This window comes from Pseudopipra pipra, chromosome 20, assembly GCF_036250125.1.
Source record: "Pseudopipra pipra isolate bDixPip1 chromosome 20, bDixPip1.hap1, whole genome shotgun sequence".
NCBI classification, from domain to species: Eukaryota; Metazoa; Chordata; class Aves; order Passeriformes; family Pipridae; genus Pseudopipra; species Pseudopipra pipra.
Window position 1 is genome coordinate 10370448 of NC_087568.1, and position 16734 is coordinate 10387181.

The 16734-nt window shown below is 58.9% G+C and overlaps 2 protein-coding genes across 6 annotated transcripts in view; one reads left to right on the forward strand and one right to left on the reverse strand.

Moving 5' to 3' along the window:
• Positions 1 to 16734, reverse strand: part of ALAD (aminolevulinate dehydratase) — a 393442-nt gene that overhangs the window by 85058 nt on the left and 291650 nt on the right. The gene's annotated exons all lie outside the window — the stretch shown is intronic.
• Positions 1 to 16734, forward strand: part of RGS3 (regulator of G protein signaling 3) — an 87342-nt gene that overhangs the window by 63969 nt on the left and 6639 nt on the right. For all 5 annotated transcript variants that reach the window (XM_064677175.1, XM_064677174.1, XM_064677177.1 and 2 more), the window contains 2 exons: positions 12502 to 13143; positions 16573 to 16646. In XM_064677175.1, coding sequence (XP_064533245.1) covers positions 12502 to 13143; positions 16573 to 16646 — 716 coding nt within the window. The remainder of the gene's footprint in view (positions 1 to 12501; positions 13144 to 16572; positions 16647 to 16734) is intronic.

A 16734-nucleotide genomic window follows, 5' to 3' on the forward strand; every position in this document is an offset into this window, starting at 1 on the left:
AAGCACATGGTGCATGTAACATCCACTTCTGGAGATGTAGGAGGAGAAAGCCATGAGGGATACAGCCGTGTTCCCACTGGGCTTTTCCTGCCAGAGTCAGTGCAGAGGAGCTCTGGGGATAACTGTGGCTGTCAGTGAGGTCTGACTCTCTGTCCCTGGTGTCCAGGACATGTGGTGGAAGTGGGGTTCCAGTGGCTTCTCTGCTGCCACTATAAGACTTGAGTGAATTTCCCTGAGCTGCAACCCCATCCTGTCAGTGACAGCAGGTCCCAGGAGTTGTTCTGTGGATCTTTTATCTATCAGCAGGGCCTTCCCCCCTCTCACCCTCAGGTCTGTGTCTGCCCCAGGATGCTGCTCCCTGTCCTGTGCCTGTGCTGAGCAAGCACCTGGAAAATACATTCCCAGGGTGACACAGCTCAGCAAGAAATGTTCCCAAACGTGGATGTGTGGAGCCTGGAGCTGGGCTGGGGCTGTGAGGAACCACAGCCATGGCAATGTGATTATGGCAGAGCAGCTTTCTGAATTAACTGAGTTAGTGAGGCGGCCTCCGTGGGCCGGGTGATGACTGTCTGGTTCACCCTCCATCCCTGCACTGGGCCTCCTCCTAGCCCAGATTGCATTAACATGACTGAAGGGAGGGCAAACTTGCAGGGCAGGGGCAAGGGCAAGGCACAGGGGCTGGAGCTGCTCCAGCTGCTTTGGCTACGAGGGAAAAGGTTTAGCGGCAGGACCCCCTGCATGTAACGGACCTGCTGCCACCAGCTGATTCTCACTGCTTGTTTCTTTGTGTCTTCCACACTCAGAACGGCTGATTACTCTTCCTTCTGACTCCGTGACCTGAGATTACCTCGGAGATGATGGCTGGCTGTGTCTGAGAGATGCAGATTATCCTTAAGCTAAATAATTACGGACACTCGGTGGTGTGGACTTTGGGAGTCCAGGACGGGTGCTCCCCTTGTTTCCCGAGGGAGGTGGTGGATGCTCAGCACTTTCCAAAGCCCGGCTGCCGTCCCTCTCCCGTGGCTGCTGACGGTGTGAGCAGGCGTGGACCGACCCTGTGCCCCGGCCCTTCCTGGCAGCGCTGGCTCCGGTGCCGGGAATGAGCCGCCGGGGGGGACCGGCCGGCCCCTTGCTGGCCGTGCCTCTGCTCCGGAAGGGCAGGGCTGTTTCTCTCACTATTTACAACGTGCTTGACAAGTGCGAGTAAATGAGCTGTCAGCAAAAGCAAACTGTGTAATCGAGGGGTGATTGAAAGCAGGGCCGGCGGGAGGGGCGGGAGGGGCGGCCGTGCCCCCCGGGCACCTGCACGTGGGGACTGTCCAGGGGCGGTGACCCCTCTCCTGTCCCATGCCCTGCCTCCTCTTCCTCGCCCTGAGCACCCCCGTGTGCCCCATCCCGCTCTACCCCCGTGTCCCTCTGCAGCCCCTGTTCCCTGGCACCTCCCTGCTCCAGTGACACCCATTTTCCACACACTCCAGACCTTCCTTTGGATGGTGGCCATGTACTCACTTGAGCAGGCACAGCAGGGGCTACTGCCATGGGGATGGCTGTGACAAGCCCTTGGGGACAAGGTGCTTGTGACGAGGTTGGGGACAGGTGGGGTGAATGTCCCTCTCTCTGAGCAGGGTGCTCCACTCAGTTCAGTGTAGCCAGACTGTGACTGACTGGCTGTTTGATGGGGAAGGAGGGGAGGATTTTGTACCTTCCTATTTTATTTTTGGCCCAAAGTCTTTCCATTTTGGGCTGGAAACCTGCTGCCCTGTCTGTGCCAGCTCTGCTCCAGGTGGTTCACCTGCTGCACATGGCCAAAGGTGCAGGAAACCTGGATCTTCACCAGAGCCTGCTTTCCTTCCATGGTGCCAACACCAGAGGTTGAGCAGGGCTGGGCATGTCACAGCAGCACCTGGAGGGCAAACCAGCCCCCTGTCCTGTCCCAGCACCTCATTTGTGCTGTCAGGGTGCTCAAATAAGGGAGAAAACCTTCAGGTTGATTCTGCCCCCATAAGAGTTCAAGCATGAGATGGCAAGACTTAAAGCCAGGTCACAAAAATAAACCAAAACGCAGCCCAGCTCTTGCCCTGGGCTGGAAAAACTCAGTACCAAGGACAGTCAAAGGCTGCTCCAGTAATGCCATGAATTTGGGAGGCTGTGGGACCAGAAATGCTCTTCCTCTGTGAGTCAGACTCCAGCTCAACTCTGTCCACTGAAATATCTGGAGGAAACTGTCCCTGCCAGAGACCCCTGCACAAAGAGAATCCTTGAATCCATGGTGACAACCTGGATGCACAGTTGGCACATGGATCTCACCCTCAGCACCTGGCAGGCCAAGGGAAGGACAATGTGCTGACTTTAATTAAGCGGGGACAGGAGTTGCAGAGGTAGCAGTGGGTGTGACACAGCTGCAAACACGACAGAAGTAGATGCAGTTTGAGGTACCCCAGATCAATCAATGAGCCATATTCTTGCTCGGTTTGTAGCCCTCTTTCATGGGAACAACCCCCACATGCTACCAGGGCACAGAAGGCTGGGAGGGGTGGGGTGATGTTACAGCTCCCTGTGAGGCTTCAAAGCCCATCTGTCCTTCATGAATTTAAGGACCCTCCCTCTACAGTAGCCTGTTTATGCCCCACAGTGCAGGTGACCCCCAAAACTGAAGGGTCCTGGGGCTGATCTTCCACCTCATCATTCCCTCCTTGCATAGAATCCCAGACTGATTTGAGTCAGAATGGATCTTAAAGATCCTCCCTCCCTGGGCAGGGACACCTTCCACTTATCCCAAGTTGCTCCAAGCCCCGTCCAACCTGGCCTTGGACACTTCCAGGGATGGGGCAACCACAGCTTCTCTGGGCAACCTGTGCCAGGGCCTCCCCACCCTCACAGGGAACAATTCCTTCCTAGTATCTGATCTAAACCTGCCTTCCTTCAGCTTAAGGCCATTCCCCCTTGTCCTGTCACTCCAGGCCTTTGTCCAAAGTCCCTCTCCATCTCTCTTGGAGCCTCTCTATGTGCTGGAAGGAGCTCTGAGGTCTCCCCAGAGGCTTCTCTTCTCCAGGCTGAGCAGTTGCACATCAGTTGCTTCCAGCCCTGAGCACAAGGACGCAGCCCAAAGCCCCAGGGGGCTGGGATGTGCCTGGCCACTCCTGTGGGGCAGGATGGGATGCTGGGCTGGGATGCTGGGCTGGGGTACTGCTCTGTTGATCGCCTCCCCATCACCAAATCCTGGCTCCTTTGCTCTCACTGTCCAGCCCTGCCAGCTCTGGGTGCTGGCCCTGGTGGCCTGGAGGTGCTGGGGGCTCCCAGCCCAGGGGAGCCACTCCCCCGGCCCCAGAGCCGCTGGCTCACGGTCCCTGCGGCAGCCGAGCGTGTGCCGGGAGTGATGGGGTGGGGAGCAGATGGGCCACCCGAGAGCCACAGCTCCCGCTTCATTTGTTTGTTTGCTTAGCTGGGCTCCGGAGCCATCAGGAGAGCAGACCCCTCCTCCCCTCCGGCAAACAGCGGCTCCTGTTTCTCCGGGAGATGTTCTCCCAGCTGCAGCCAGCGGCACCAGTGATCCCGCACCCTCCCTGCGCAGGAGGGCTCGGGGGGTCAGCGGGGACACGAGCAGCCGCCAACACTCCCATCATGGCCAGAGGCATTTTGAAACCCTGGAAGGTCTGTTCCTGTGAATCCCAGAAGGGCTGGGGAGAGGGGGAGCGCCGGCAGGAGCGGCGCCGACAGCCGGGGGGGCTGAGCTGTGTGAGATCATTTGCACGGGGTGGTCAAAGGCGCAGACTAAGTGCTCTGAGCCAGCGCTGCTGTGATTTAATGAAGGTACTGGAAGTGCTTTGGCGCAGTGCTGCTGGCTGAGCACTCCTCTCTTGTGCCCCCCAACTCCTCTTTGGAGGAGCTGCCCCTGCTCTTCCCTTCCAGCCTGGTAGGGGGCTGTGAGCATGTGGTTGGGCAGACTGGGGTGTAAAGTGCAAGTTACTCCTTGCAAAAGTTACTCAAGCCCTGATATCTTTGCAAAGTCAAAGGATCTATTCGAAATGCCAGGGGGTTTTGGGTGGTGATGCCCAGAGTGGTGTGGAACTGGAAGGCACAGGTTCCTCCTGCCCCCAGGGCATCCTCTGGCCTTCTGTGAGTCTTGGTGTCCTGTCCTGCAATGAGCACCTTCCTGATGGAGCAGCAGGGCAAGGCTTGCCAGCACCATTGCAGGAGGGCTCTGTGTAGCTTCAGAGCCACCAGTATTGGTTTTGGTGCCATTTGGGATTCCTCTGTCCTGTGTGTGGCTCTGGCCCTCTTGGAGCTAGTTGCAGCAGAGCTGCTCTGCCAGGTCCCCTCCTCTCAGTGGATGTTCCCTTCCAGCGATCTCTGCTGGCAGCAGGAACAGCTTCCAGCGCCAACCTCGTGGTCCTGTGTAAGTGGTGTTGGGATGAGTCCTTCCCAGTGGCTCCGCAGTGGTTGAATGCATCATCTCATGCTCCAGCTGTCACCTCCCTCACCCTGCCCAGGGGACAATGCTCTGCCCCCGCTGACTGTGCTGTGGGGAGATTCCCTGGCTGAGCAGCACCGAGTCACCACGGCAGGGAAAGGATGCTGAGGGTGTGGGCTGAATGCCAATGGCAGGATCTGCTGCCTCCTGCCCCTTCCCCACCCCTCTGCTTTTTTGCTGCCAGGGATATTTATGGCCCAGACATCATCTCACCATCTCCGGTCCCACCGCGCTCGCCCTGCGGCGCAGGGTGCCCGGGTCGATGAGGCTGCAGGCAGGAGCTGGTGCCCAGCCTGGGGCTGTGTCACCATGATGGACACAGTGTGGTGACTCTGGGCAGGTTTGAGTGGTGGCTGCTTCACTCCTGACTGAGAGGGACCAGGGAACCCCAGGCTGGAGGTGCTCTGAGTCTCAGGGACAGCTGGGCACCCACAGTGTGGTGACATCCCGTGTCCCACAGACCTGCAGCCAGCCAGGTGGCCTCAGGGAAGAGTCAGGCACAAACCTCAGCAGGCCCAGCTCCCTTCTCCAGTGCAGGCAGGATAGGTGCTGAGCACAGCCCTGGGGTGGCCATGTCATGTCTCTGCTGTCCATGGTGACATTGTATAGCTGAGCTCAGCTCTGTATCCAGTGACAGCAGCCTCTACCTTTCCTGTGCCACTGTAGCTATGAGGAAAAGGAGGCACATTTCCTCTGCTCCATCCCAGGAGCATTCAGGAGGCTGCAGCTGGCTGGGAGCAGGGAGATAGGTGTGTGCCCCAAGTATGTGCTGGAGGAGGGCTGAAGCACAGCTTGTCACTGTGGCAGTGAGGACCCATCAGTGAACGGTGGCCGTGGGGCAGAGAACCACCAGCTCCTCTGTGAGAGTGGCTGTGCACACCCCTCACTGTGGACACCCCTCACTGTGCACACCCCTCACTGTGCACACCCCTCACTGCACACCCCTCACTGCACACCCCTCACTGTGGACACCCCTCACTGCACACCCCTCGCTGTGCACACCCCTCACTGCACACCCCTCACTGTGCACCCCTCACTGTACACACCTCTCACTGTGCACACCCCTCACTGCACACCCCTCACTGTGCACACCCCTCGCTGTGCACACCCCTCACTGCACACCCCTCACTGTGCACCCCTCACTGTGCACACCCCTCACTGCACACCCCTCACTGTGCACACCCCTCGCTGTGCACACCCCTCGCTGTGCACACCCCTCACTGCACACCCCTTGCTGCGCTCTCTCCCTGTAGCCATCAGGACAACTTGCCTGTCTTGGTCAATGAAGTGTAATCCCAGGAGGAAAAATGCCCAGGGAAGGTAGTTGGGTCCCCAGCCCAGTGTGTGTGGGGGTGTCATGAGAGGGCACTGGCTCTGGTGGGAGGAGGGGCAGATGATCGGGGGGGGGCTGTCCCCTGGATGGAGACCATACACCACCCTGCCCATTTATCCTGCCTGTCACTGCCCATCAGGGCCGAGCTGCTCACAGGGGTTGTGGTGCAGAGGGCAGAGCGCCCCACTGCAGAGCATCTCCTGCTTCAGAGCCGTCCCTTTGCCACAGGAATCGGTTTGGGAAAAAAACCACCTGCAAACTTGCAGCAGAGTTTCATTGAGCAGAAGCAGCGGGACCGATCTGCGCTCGGTGTCGCTCGGGGGCACAGGGCAGGAGCAGGGGAGCTGTGACAGCTCTCGGGGTGATGTATGGCTCTTCCCCGAGGCAGAGCGGCCGTCCACTGCCATCAGCAGGTAATAGTTACCTCCAGGGGGTGCTGGCAGAGCCGTAAATAGCACGAGGGGCACGAGGGAGCCGTGTCTGGGAGAGGCTGGGGCGGCTTCAGCTGCTGCTTGACACGGACATTAATAACGGCGGGGGCAGAGCCAGCGCTGCGCCAGCATCCACCGAGCCGGCGCTGCGGGCACATGGCGGGGCCGGGGCTGCCGGGGGAGCTGCTGCTCGCTTGGCCCGCGCTGCTGGGATGCAACTGAGAGCCTGCATTTGGTAGGTTTTGCTTTCAGAGGCTGCAGCCCGAGGGCTGGACCCTTTGCTGGGCAGGATCTGCGCACAGGTTGAGGAAGCGGCGTCGGGAGCGCTGATGTCCTTGTAGATCCAAGGCGTCTGCTCTGCTCCCTGCGCTGCTCCCCCTGAGCTGGGCTGGTCCCTGCTCTCTCCTGGGGAACCTGTGGCTCCTGCCCAGTTCGTTTGCTGCCGGGCTGGGCTTGAAGGGTGGGGAATGAGCATCTAGGGGGAGCGAAGGTGCCTTTGTAGCAACGGGGACTTTTTGAGGTTCCTGTTCAAATTTGGGCTGTGCCGTTGGCATCGTCTGGCTCTTGCTGTGGGATCAGCATTGCAATGTGCTGGCAATGTGGGCTTTCTGCTCCGGGACTTTGACAGCCCTTTGGATACCCTCTGTGCCCTGGCACTGGGGACCGACCAGCAAATCCAGCCCTTACCCCTGAAATCGGAGCCATGTGCTCGGAGCCTCGGCGGGGATGGAGGGCACGGGGCAGGGGATGGGTTGAGGTTTGGAGCTGGGACTGCTGGGCCAGCTGTGGTTCGGGGCCGGCAGCCGGTGCTGGGGTGGTCTCAGGGCTCTGGTAACTCGGCGTGGGGAGGGCTGGCCCCGGGCTGTTGGCTGAGCCCCTCCGAGGGGGCTTACACCCAACTGCGGGGTGCGAGGGTCACCTGCGGACGGGGCTCCCTCCCCCGCATCCTGCCGGGCTGCTGCCCTCGCCTAAGCGTCGGCTCCTGCTTCCCACCGTGTCTGGGGGAGGGAGCGGCTCCGGGAGGGGCTCAGAGCAGCGCCGGGGGTGGGCGATGCCCCGGGCAGAGTCCCGTGCACGGCGACCCGCTGGGGATGGAGGGCTGGGAGTGGGGTCAGTGCAGGCTGCTGGCACGGGATCGTTCCTCCCTCGGGGAGGCCTTTGCATGCCAGGGCTCTGAGGCAGCTCAAGCCCAGGGTTTTTGGGGTGGTCTCCCATTGGAGCCGCACATCCCTCCCGGCTGCCCTGCCCCAGGCGCTGTCAGGTCCTGCTGTTTGGGTTTCTACACCCGCACCGCTTTTGCTGTTACACTAATTGCTCTGTATCAATTATTCATGGATGCAGTAATGAAGCAGGGGCTGTGCAGTGAGCCCTGGGCTCTCTCTGGCCCCGCAGAGCCACCGTGGCTCAGGAGGGTGAGGAGCAGAGCTGCTCGGGGGATGCTCCTAGTGACCACTTTCAAAATGACTCCCCTGAAGATTTTCTCAAGTTTTGGTAGTTCTACTTTGCATTTCTGGCTTTATTTTCTTCTCCTCAGCCCCGTGCTGTGTGTTAGATGCTGTTCCCTGTAGCCATGACCTTCCTTGGTTCTCAGTGGTCACGTTTTAGATCCCGAGGTGCTCACCATCAACGGCTGGGGAGCGTTTCACAGTTCTGATCTGATGGATCTGGGCACAGTTTGTCCCATGCTAAGACCTGGAATTGTAATATTGTAACTGTAATATTTTCCTTCCTACTTCAGAAAGGTTGATGTTTCCCTGGGGGATGTAGGTGCTGTTTCCCTGCAATTCATCTGCTGTGGGGAGGGAGGGATGTTCCTTCCAGCACAGGGCGCCCACTGCCAGCAGCAAAGCTTCTGCATATCTCCAAAAATACCCCTGGATTGGGAGTTGGTCTCATTCCCATGGAGTTAAACACTTTGGGGGGCAGGGGAGGCACCTTTGAGCAAAGGTAGATTGAAGAGGGTTGAAGAGAAGCTGGAGAGGTTCTTCCATGGGACACACAGAGGATGAGGCTGCCATGGTCTGGGGACAGCCCACGAGATCAGCTCTTCCAGGATATCCTGGGAGGTTCATTCACTCCTCCCAGGGTGAGAGTGCAGTTGGAGCCCTGTGTCCTTTGCTCTCCTGCTCACATCCTTGTCCATTACCTGCAGGGACTTCCCTGCTTCTCCCGATCCCTGATTTCGGCTGAGGGGGTACCTGGGTTCAGGGCAGCTCTTTGAGATGTGTTTCACCTCCTCATCCTCAGCATTAGCACAAGAGAAAGAGAAAACCCGAACATTCCCATCAGGAGCCAGGAAAGGCTGAATTCAATATCCCTCTGTCCAGGCATTACTTGAGCCACTGTGGCTCCATGACTGTGAAGAGCAGAGACTTTGAAATTAGAAGCTGAGAGCCTCAAAAAAAATCCCTGACCTCCCCCAAGCTGGGGATTTAAAGGAATGCCACATGTCATGGTTCTTCTGGCAGTGTGAGTGCTGGCAGCACCAGGGGAGGGCAGGACAGGCTCCAGCTCACAGCTGGGCTGTCTCCACGGCTGGTGTTTTCCCAGCTGGGAATCCCAGCTGTGGGCCACCAGAAAGGCCACAGTATTTAAAAAAATGTTGGAGAAGTTGAGGCTGTGCTGATAAACTCACATCTGGTGGTTGAAATTTGCTCTGCTGGGGAACTAGAACATCCTAGTTGTGAGCAGCTCAAAAAACCCTGATTGAATTACAGACCAAGGAGCAGAGGGTTTGCAGTACTTCTCACCTGTTTTGGTTTCAAGAAAACTTGAAAAAAACATGAAAAAACTTGAATTTTTGTGTCAGTGAGTGACCCTTGAAGGCAAAGGGAGCCCAGGAAGTGGGTTATAGGTGCAGGATTTCAGGATGCTGGAGCAGGCAGGGTGGTGTTGGCTTTTTCTGGAGTGGGTCAAGGCTTGTTTAATGGGGAGGTCAGTGTCAGGGACTCTACTGCTGTTGTTCTGGTCTCAGACCTATCATCCTCCTTCCCTAAAATCCCCCCAGATAGCCATCCTGGGGCCTGCAGGCAGCTTTTTCTTCTGCTTTCTCTTCCCCTTCTTGGGACATTCTGCCTTGGCCACTCAGAAACTGAAACAGTGAAGTGTGAGGTCCTCCAGGCAGGATGTAAAGCCCCCGGGCCTGGCCAGCTCCAGAGAGGGAAACCCAGATGCTGGGAATGGGAAGAGCAACGTGTTGGGTGCAGGGAGAGCCAGATGCTGAGAACAGGGAATCCTGCACCCTGAGGTCAGGGACACCCAGGGGTTGAGAGCAGCGAGCCCAAGACACTGCGAATGGAGAAATCCAGATGTTGGCTGCTGGCTCCTGAGCTACTGCTGCTGCAGGGAGAGCATGGGATGTTTTGGATGGTGAGGTGGAAGGACAGCACCTCCCTGCTCAGACAGCACCAGCATGGCCTCCTCCTGCTGCCTCCTCCTGCAGCCCCTTGGCCACAATGATGGTGAGAAGCTGCCAACCCCTTTGGGTACTGGAAAAGCTGCTAAAAGGCTCCAGGGAGACCTTGGAGCCCCTTCCAGTGCCTAAAGGGGCTCCAGGAGAACTGGAGAGGGACTTGGGACAAGGGATGGAGGGACAGGACAAGGGGGAATGGTTTCCCACTGCCAGAGGGCAGGGTTAGATGGGATATTGGGGAGGAATTCTTGGCTGTGAGGGTGGGGAGGCCCCGGCACAGGTTGCCCAGAAAAGCTGTGGCTGCCCCTGGATCCCTGGAAGTGTCCAAGGCCAGGGTGGACAGGGCTTGGAGCAACCTGGGCTAGTGGAAGGTGTCCCTGCCCATGGGTGGAACTGGATGACCTTAAATGTTCCTTCCAACCCAAACCAGTCAGTGTTCCTATGAAACCTGGTCACAGCCCTGTCCTTGATGTCCCAAATCAGCTTTGGGCAGCAAGGTGGCCCTTGGCTTTGTGCTGATGAAGTCCCTGGTGCCTCTAGCCAGGCCCAGGCTGGCTGGGATGGCATCACTGCTGCCTCCTTCCCTGTCCCTGCCCCACATCAGGTGATGTTGAGCTGAGCTCAGCCATGGCCCTCCCTGTGCAGACAGGATTTCACAGCCCTGGCAGTGCTCTCAGCCTGAGATGGAACCAACCCTCTCTCGGTGGTGAGGCTCCTGCTCATCCCCTCCATGCCAGAGAAGAGCAGCAGAGTCTCTGATTGAATTAGTGCAGGGATTTAATTTAATCCCCAAATGTCTCTCATTTTAAAGGAGCTGTTCATTTCCTTCTAGGCCCTTATCTGATATGGGCACCCAGCAATATGAAGCAGAAGGACTGGACAGATAGGCAGCTGTTTTGGGAGGGAGAATTTTATGGGGAGGGACTTGAGGGCTGTGTGGGTTTTTCCTCTAATTATTTCATGAAATAATGATGACAGTGATTGCAAGACAAATAAAACATAAACAGCATCATTAAAGCACATTCTGGTGCAAATAGCATCCTTGCCTGGCAAGTCTGGAAGCATTCCCTTTTCACAGGGAATTACTGTGGGGGCAGTGAAACAGCCCCAAGGACGGGGTCAGTGCAGCATCTGCTTTGTGCCTCCCTCCAAATCCAGCTGTTTCATGGATGGGTGGATGTCACATGTGGGGCCAAGGACATGATGGTCTCTGAATTTTAGTCTTCAGACTCACTGGGGGAGTTCAGGTGATGCTGAATCACTGCCTGGGGCGAGACAGGCTGGAGGGGGACAGAGCAGGTGCTCTCTGTGCTACAGGTGCCATGGGGACACTGTGGGTGTGACAAAAAGGGACAAGGCACACACAGGTGGACATGTGTGAGCTCCTCTGTGTGCTGCCCACTGGCTGTGGCACTGAACTCCAGCATCGTTCTGGAAACCTGGCTGGCTCTTTGACCCGTGAGCTCAGGCAGGTGCCCGTGGGTGCTGCTGGGTGCCCATGGTCTCTGACTGTCCCCTCTGTGCAGAGTGGGGCTCACACCCCTCCAGTGTTCCCTGGGGGTGTCACAGCAGCAGCCCAGCATCTGCACACAGCTACCTGGGGATAGCCAGGGTGGGTTGTCATCCCCACACCCTGTTCTGTCCCAGGGATGGCTCGCAGGGCTCTGCTGTCATGAGGTGGGACCCCCAACAGGGATACAAGGTCTGTCTGCTCCGTGTGTGCCTCTTCCCAATGGGAGGTGAGGCCAGATGGGTCGATTCCCAGGGCTGCTGCTCTTTCTGAAGCTGAAGTCAACTTAATTTGTACAAAGGGAGGTGGCTTTGCTAACTCCAGCTTTCTGGTTGCCATCAGGCTGGTGAAAAGGCTTGGACTCAGCTGGGAATACAGTGACTTCTTTTCTGGGTGAATTGTTACTTGGTGGTGTTCCTGTGGAATAGCCCCTGGCCCATCCCTACATGATCTCTGTAGGTGAGAATTGCTTCCCAAAGGGAGGATTTTTCTCTCCTTTGGTCTTCTTTCCTTGCTGAGCTGTTTTTGCCCCTTCAGCTTAGATGGAAAAATCCCACAGGACCCCGTTCTGGGAGGGGAGGGCTCATCACAGGCTCCCTCCTCCTGCTCACAAAGAAAACCCCTTGGAGGTTTTTCCCTTCAGCTACTCCTAGTTTTTCCCTTTAAAAGGACAGAGCTTGCTCAGGCCTTTCCCAGCAGCAGAGGAAAGCTGGAAAAACCATCCTGAAGGTTTTTAAGCTGATGAGAGTGGCTGTGGTTTTGCTGGGGAGCCCCACAGCCGTGGCTGGGCTGAGCTTGGGCAATCCAGAGATGGACAGAGTCCAACCCTTCCCTTCAGCATTTAATAATGTGGTGCAGGAGGGGCTGGAGCTGCTGGACAGAGCTGCTGGATGTCTCTGCTGCCCTTGGGGAAGATCCCTGCAGGGCTGAGCCCCTCCAGCAGCTCCCAGGAGACCTGGAGCCATCAGTGAGGATGATGTGGCTGGAGCTGAGCTTGGCAGCACTGTTGGGCTGAGCCACCCGCCACTGGCACTTTGGGATTCCTCAGAACCCACCGGTGCTGCTGGGTGCTGGAGGGGGGAGATGGGTGGCCCCATCCCGCTCCTGCCAGGTGGGAGAACCCAGTGCTCCAGGGATCAGGAGCAGCTGAGGCCAGAGCAGCTTGGCACCACCTGGGGACATGGGAACAATGCCATCCCACCCCGCCGGAGCACCATTAGGGTTGTACACATTGTGCCAGCCTTGGAGCTGGGATGGTAGGAGCAGAAAGGCTGCCCAGGCAGGTGGCCAGAGAGATTTGGGGTGCTGCTGCCTTCATCCTTTCCTGTCTTCTCCTCTGGGCAGATGCTGGAGACAGACACGGAGAAGCCGGGGCAGATGCACTCGGAGGACGGGAAGGCAGCCGTGGGTGATGCTCCTCCGGCTGCCGAGGCACCGGCTCCGGCCGAGCCCTGGGATGCCCTGGGAGCCACCCAGGGCCCTCTCCTGGTGGAAAAGCAGCCAGTGGCCACTGCAAAGGGAGAGGAGCAGCCCAGCTCCCTGCCAGCCTTCGTCATCCCGGAGCTGCGCCTCGACAGCACCTTCAGCCAGAGCGTGGCCGGCGTGGCGGGCAGCACCACGGACGGGGAGGACGACGATGAGGAGGAGGAAGATGAGGAGGAGGAGGATGAGGAGGAGGACAGTGACGAGCAGTACCTGGAGAGGAACGAGGTGAAGCGCAGCAGCATGATCGAGACGTCGGGCTGCCAGCCCGGGTACACGCTGAGCGTGCAGGGCTCCCTGCGGCGCCGCACCCACAGCGAGGGCAGCCTCCTGCAGGAGGCCAAGGGGCACTGCTTCACCTCGGACACCACCCTCAACTGCTCCGACAGCCAGGGCACCACGGCCCGCTGGGCACTGCCCTCCCCCAGGACCCTCAAGAAGGAGCTCGTCAAGAACGGCGGCTCCATCCACCAGCTCACACTGCTGTTCTCGGGCCACAGGAAGGTATGAGAGGGGGTGCTGGCTCCACGTGGCTGGGGGGGGACACTCCTGGGATGGAGGTATCCTGGCATGTGGCCCATCACTCCATGGCCACCCTGAGGGGTCAGGAAGGGCCCTGCCACTGTCAGCCTGCTCTGGGAGATGTTTAACACCCCGGGGATGTCACCCAGAGCCCGTGTGCTGGGGCCGTGGGTGGCATCTCCCACCAATGTGTCCAGATCCTGCAGGGTCCCGTGTCCTGGGAAGCCACTCCCACTGAGACTGGTGGAGGCAAAGGTGTCTGTGCTTGCAAAGAGCTGCTCACAGCAGCAGTGAGGACAGGGAAAAGCTGAGCTCCAGAGAGCCTCTGGTGACAGTGTTCCCCAGGGTGCAGGGGATGCCAGGAGCAGTGTGGGTCTCTGCCCCACCAGCCCCTTGCACGGCTTTGAGGGGCCCATCTCAGAGAATAGTTGTGGTCAGCAATGATGTCTGACCCTGCCATGCAGGAGGAGCAGCTGAGGCCGTGCTGAGGGAGCTCTGCACGGGGCTGGTCTGGGGTGCTCCCTGTGCCCCCAGAGCAGAGCTGGCCTTGGCTGTGCTTTTGCAAGAAACAATGTGCTATTGCAGAGATCACACAAGGGAAGTGCTGCTGTTCCTGTTCTCCCTGGGTGACCCCAGTGGGTGCTGAGAGTGGCCTTCCCATGGCACCAGCCCCACGCCCTGCTCTGCCCTGCTGAGCCCACACCAGCTCCATCCTCCTGCCCCATGGCTGTGGGTGCTGTCCAGGGCTCTAGTGCTTGGCACAGGACTGCAGTGCATTGCTCAGGACCTCGTTGCCCAGCTCAGGACCTCATTGCCCAGCTGAGGACCATGTCATGCCCCTCGGGATCACTTTGTAGAAAGCAGGGTCACATTCTGCTTGGTGGAGGCTGGTACAGAGTCCTGGGGTTAAACCCACGCTCAGGTTAAACCCATGATGGGGTTAAACCACGGTGTGCTTAACCCTCTTCCTGCCAAGCTGTTGCTGCTTGAGAAGCCACCTCTGATGCTGTTTCCTGGAGCACTTTTTGTGCTCAGAGTCCCCTTCCAGCTTGTGAGAGCCCTTCCCAGGCTGACAGCACCACTCATATGATGCTGCTGTGCCTAAAGGTAGCCCAAACCCTCTTGGAGGGTGATGTTTTGGGCTGGGGGGTTCAAACCTGCCCCCTTCCCTCCCCCCATCAAGAAAGGTCACCTTTGTGTCAGGGACACCCTCACTGCCTGTGGCAGACGCAGAGGGAGGTGGTGGCAGTGTCAGTGCCTGCTGATCGGTCCCGTTGGTGCTGCTGTGACAGTCCCTGGAAGGAGGGCTCACAGTGCCCCTGTGTGTGCAGCCCCGGGCCTGCAGCTCTGCCGCTGCTCCAGCGCTCCCGGGGCGGGCTGGGCTGTGTGACACTGCCGAGGGACAAAGGGAATGGACCCCGCTCCTGCCCCGGGGGGCTCCAGCTGCACTTCCTGGGCTGATCTGGGTGGATAAACGGAGCTCCTCCAGGACTGAACTGCTCTGGTGCAGATGAGGCTGGGATTTTTGGAGCAGGGATCGGGGAGCCCGTGCTGGTGGTGAGGGCAGTGTGGTGGCTGCACCTCCTGCAGCTCCTGCTTCCAGCCCTGCAGCAGCTCTGGCTGCCTGGAACCTTAAGCCACTGTCCACGTACCCTTTTGGGGCACCTCTGCCTGCTCCCACTGCCCTTCTCCTGTTCTCCTGTTGCCCTGCTCCCACTGCCTGGTCCCACTGCCTGGTCCCACTGCCTGATCCCATGGGCTGCCTGCACCCATCGCCTGCTCTTGTCACCCTCCTCCCACTGCTTGCTCTCATCACTCTGCTCCCACTGTCCTGCTCCCACTGTCCTGCTCCCACTGTCCTGCTCCCACTGTCCTGCTCCCATTGCCTGATCCCACTACTTGCTCCCACTGTTCTGCTCCCACTGTCCTGCTCCCATCACCTGCTCTGGCTGGTTGCAGAGGGTCCACAGTGGTCAGGGGAGCTGGGCATGGTCCTGGGCCACCACATGCATGGGATTTTGGGCTACTGCCACCCTCCTGCCTACGCTTTGAAGGGACTTTTGTTGGGCTGTGCCTTTGAATAGTTTGATGAAACCCCTGAGGTTTTTGAAGCAGGACACTGATGTACAATTCCCATATGGATCCCCACTCAGCTGCCAAGTACCTTTGTGCCAGAGCCACCACATTCATCAAGGCTCTTGGTTGTTTTCCCCCTCTGGGAGCGTTTCAGAGGGGCTCATTTCGTGTCCCTTTTCAATGCCATGGTGCCCGCTGTGCCTCCCCTCTCCCCTGCTCCCCGCGGCCGGGCTGGGAGGGGGTTGTTTTGGGAAGGCATTGTGACCGGCAGCGCTGGGACTCCCCGGGCGAGCTCCGCCGCTGCCTTTTGTCCCCGAGCCCGTCCGGACAATGGCAGGAAGCGGCCCCGGCTGCGTGTGGCCCCGGCCGGGCCGGGCCGATGTGCCCGGGGAAGGTGCTCCGCGAGGGCCGCATTGTTCGGGGCCGGTGAGCTCCGGAAAGCCGGGCGCAGAATGGAAGGAAGTGTCAGAAGCCCCGGGCCCGGCGCTGCGGGGCTGTGCAGAGGGTTCCCACGGCCCGGCCGCCGGGAGATGATCCTGGAAAGCGCCTGGCAGCCCCCGGGAGCGCGGGGATGAGCGGGGTGTGGGGTGGGGCCGGATGCAGGGCCGGCTGTGAGCATCTTCCAAGTCTCATTCGGTAATGGAACGATTGCTAAAGCCCCCGAGCTGTGGTGATCCCAGGGGTGCCCCCCGGCCCCAGGCTTTGTGACTCGGGGGCTGCACTGGTGCTGCCCTGAGCTTGTGGCACATCCCAGGTCCCCTTGGCTTGCCCAGGCTGCCCTAGGGTGGTGGTCAGGGAGTGCAGCCCTCTGGGTGTTCCTCGACCTTGAAACTGCAATGATATGATTCAGTTATGACTGAACTGCTCTGATTTCTTCCTGCCTGGGGACTTCTGGGGGACTCTTGATTGATTTTGGATGCCCAGCCTGCTTCTGGGGGGCTCTGCAGGCTGGGGAGGGGTTCTTGTGCCCACTCAAGATAGCAGGAATAGGAGCATCAGGAATGGGGATGTGGGTGTCCTCCTCACAGGAGGTACCACTGTCAGCATCTTGAACCTGGAGGGTACCTGGGCCACCAGCTGTGGCATCTCCTTGGATGCTCCAGGAACACCATGGACTGAAGGTGGCACAGGATGAGTGGGGGAGTTCCTGTGCCAGAGCAGAGAGGAGCTGGTCCTGTTGCATTGCCATTGAAAGGAGTCTTGTGGATGCCATGGGTCTGGGCTGTGTGGCTGCAGGGACCACGGGGGATGCTGGCCCTGCTGGTTGGTGACACAGTGACACTGTGGGTGGTGCTGGTGTGATGAGACAGACACTGTTTCTCTGTTCCCCCCCAGCTGAGTGGAGCCGACCCCGAGTGCAGCTGTGATGAAGGGGATGAGACCTCCCGCAAGAAACGGAGCAGGAGCCTGTAAGTGTCACATTGGGGTGGCATCAGGGTGTACCAGGGCTGTTTGTGGGGTCACACACCTCTTCTGAGCCTCGCTGGTCCCTGCAGC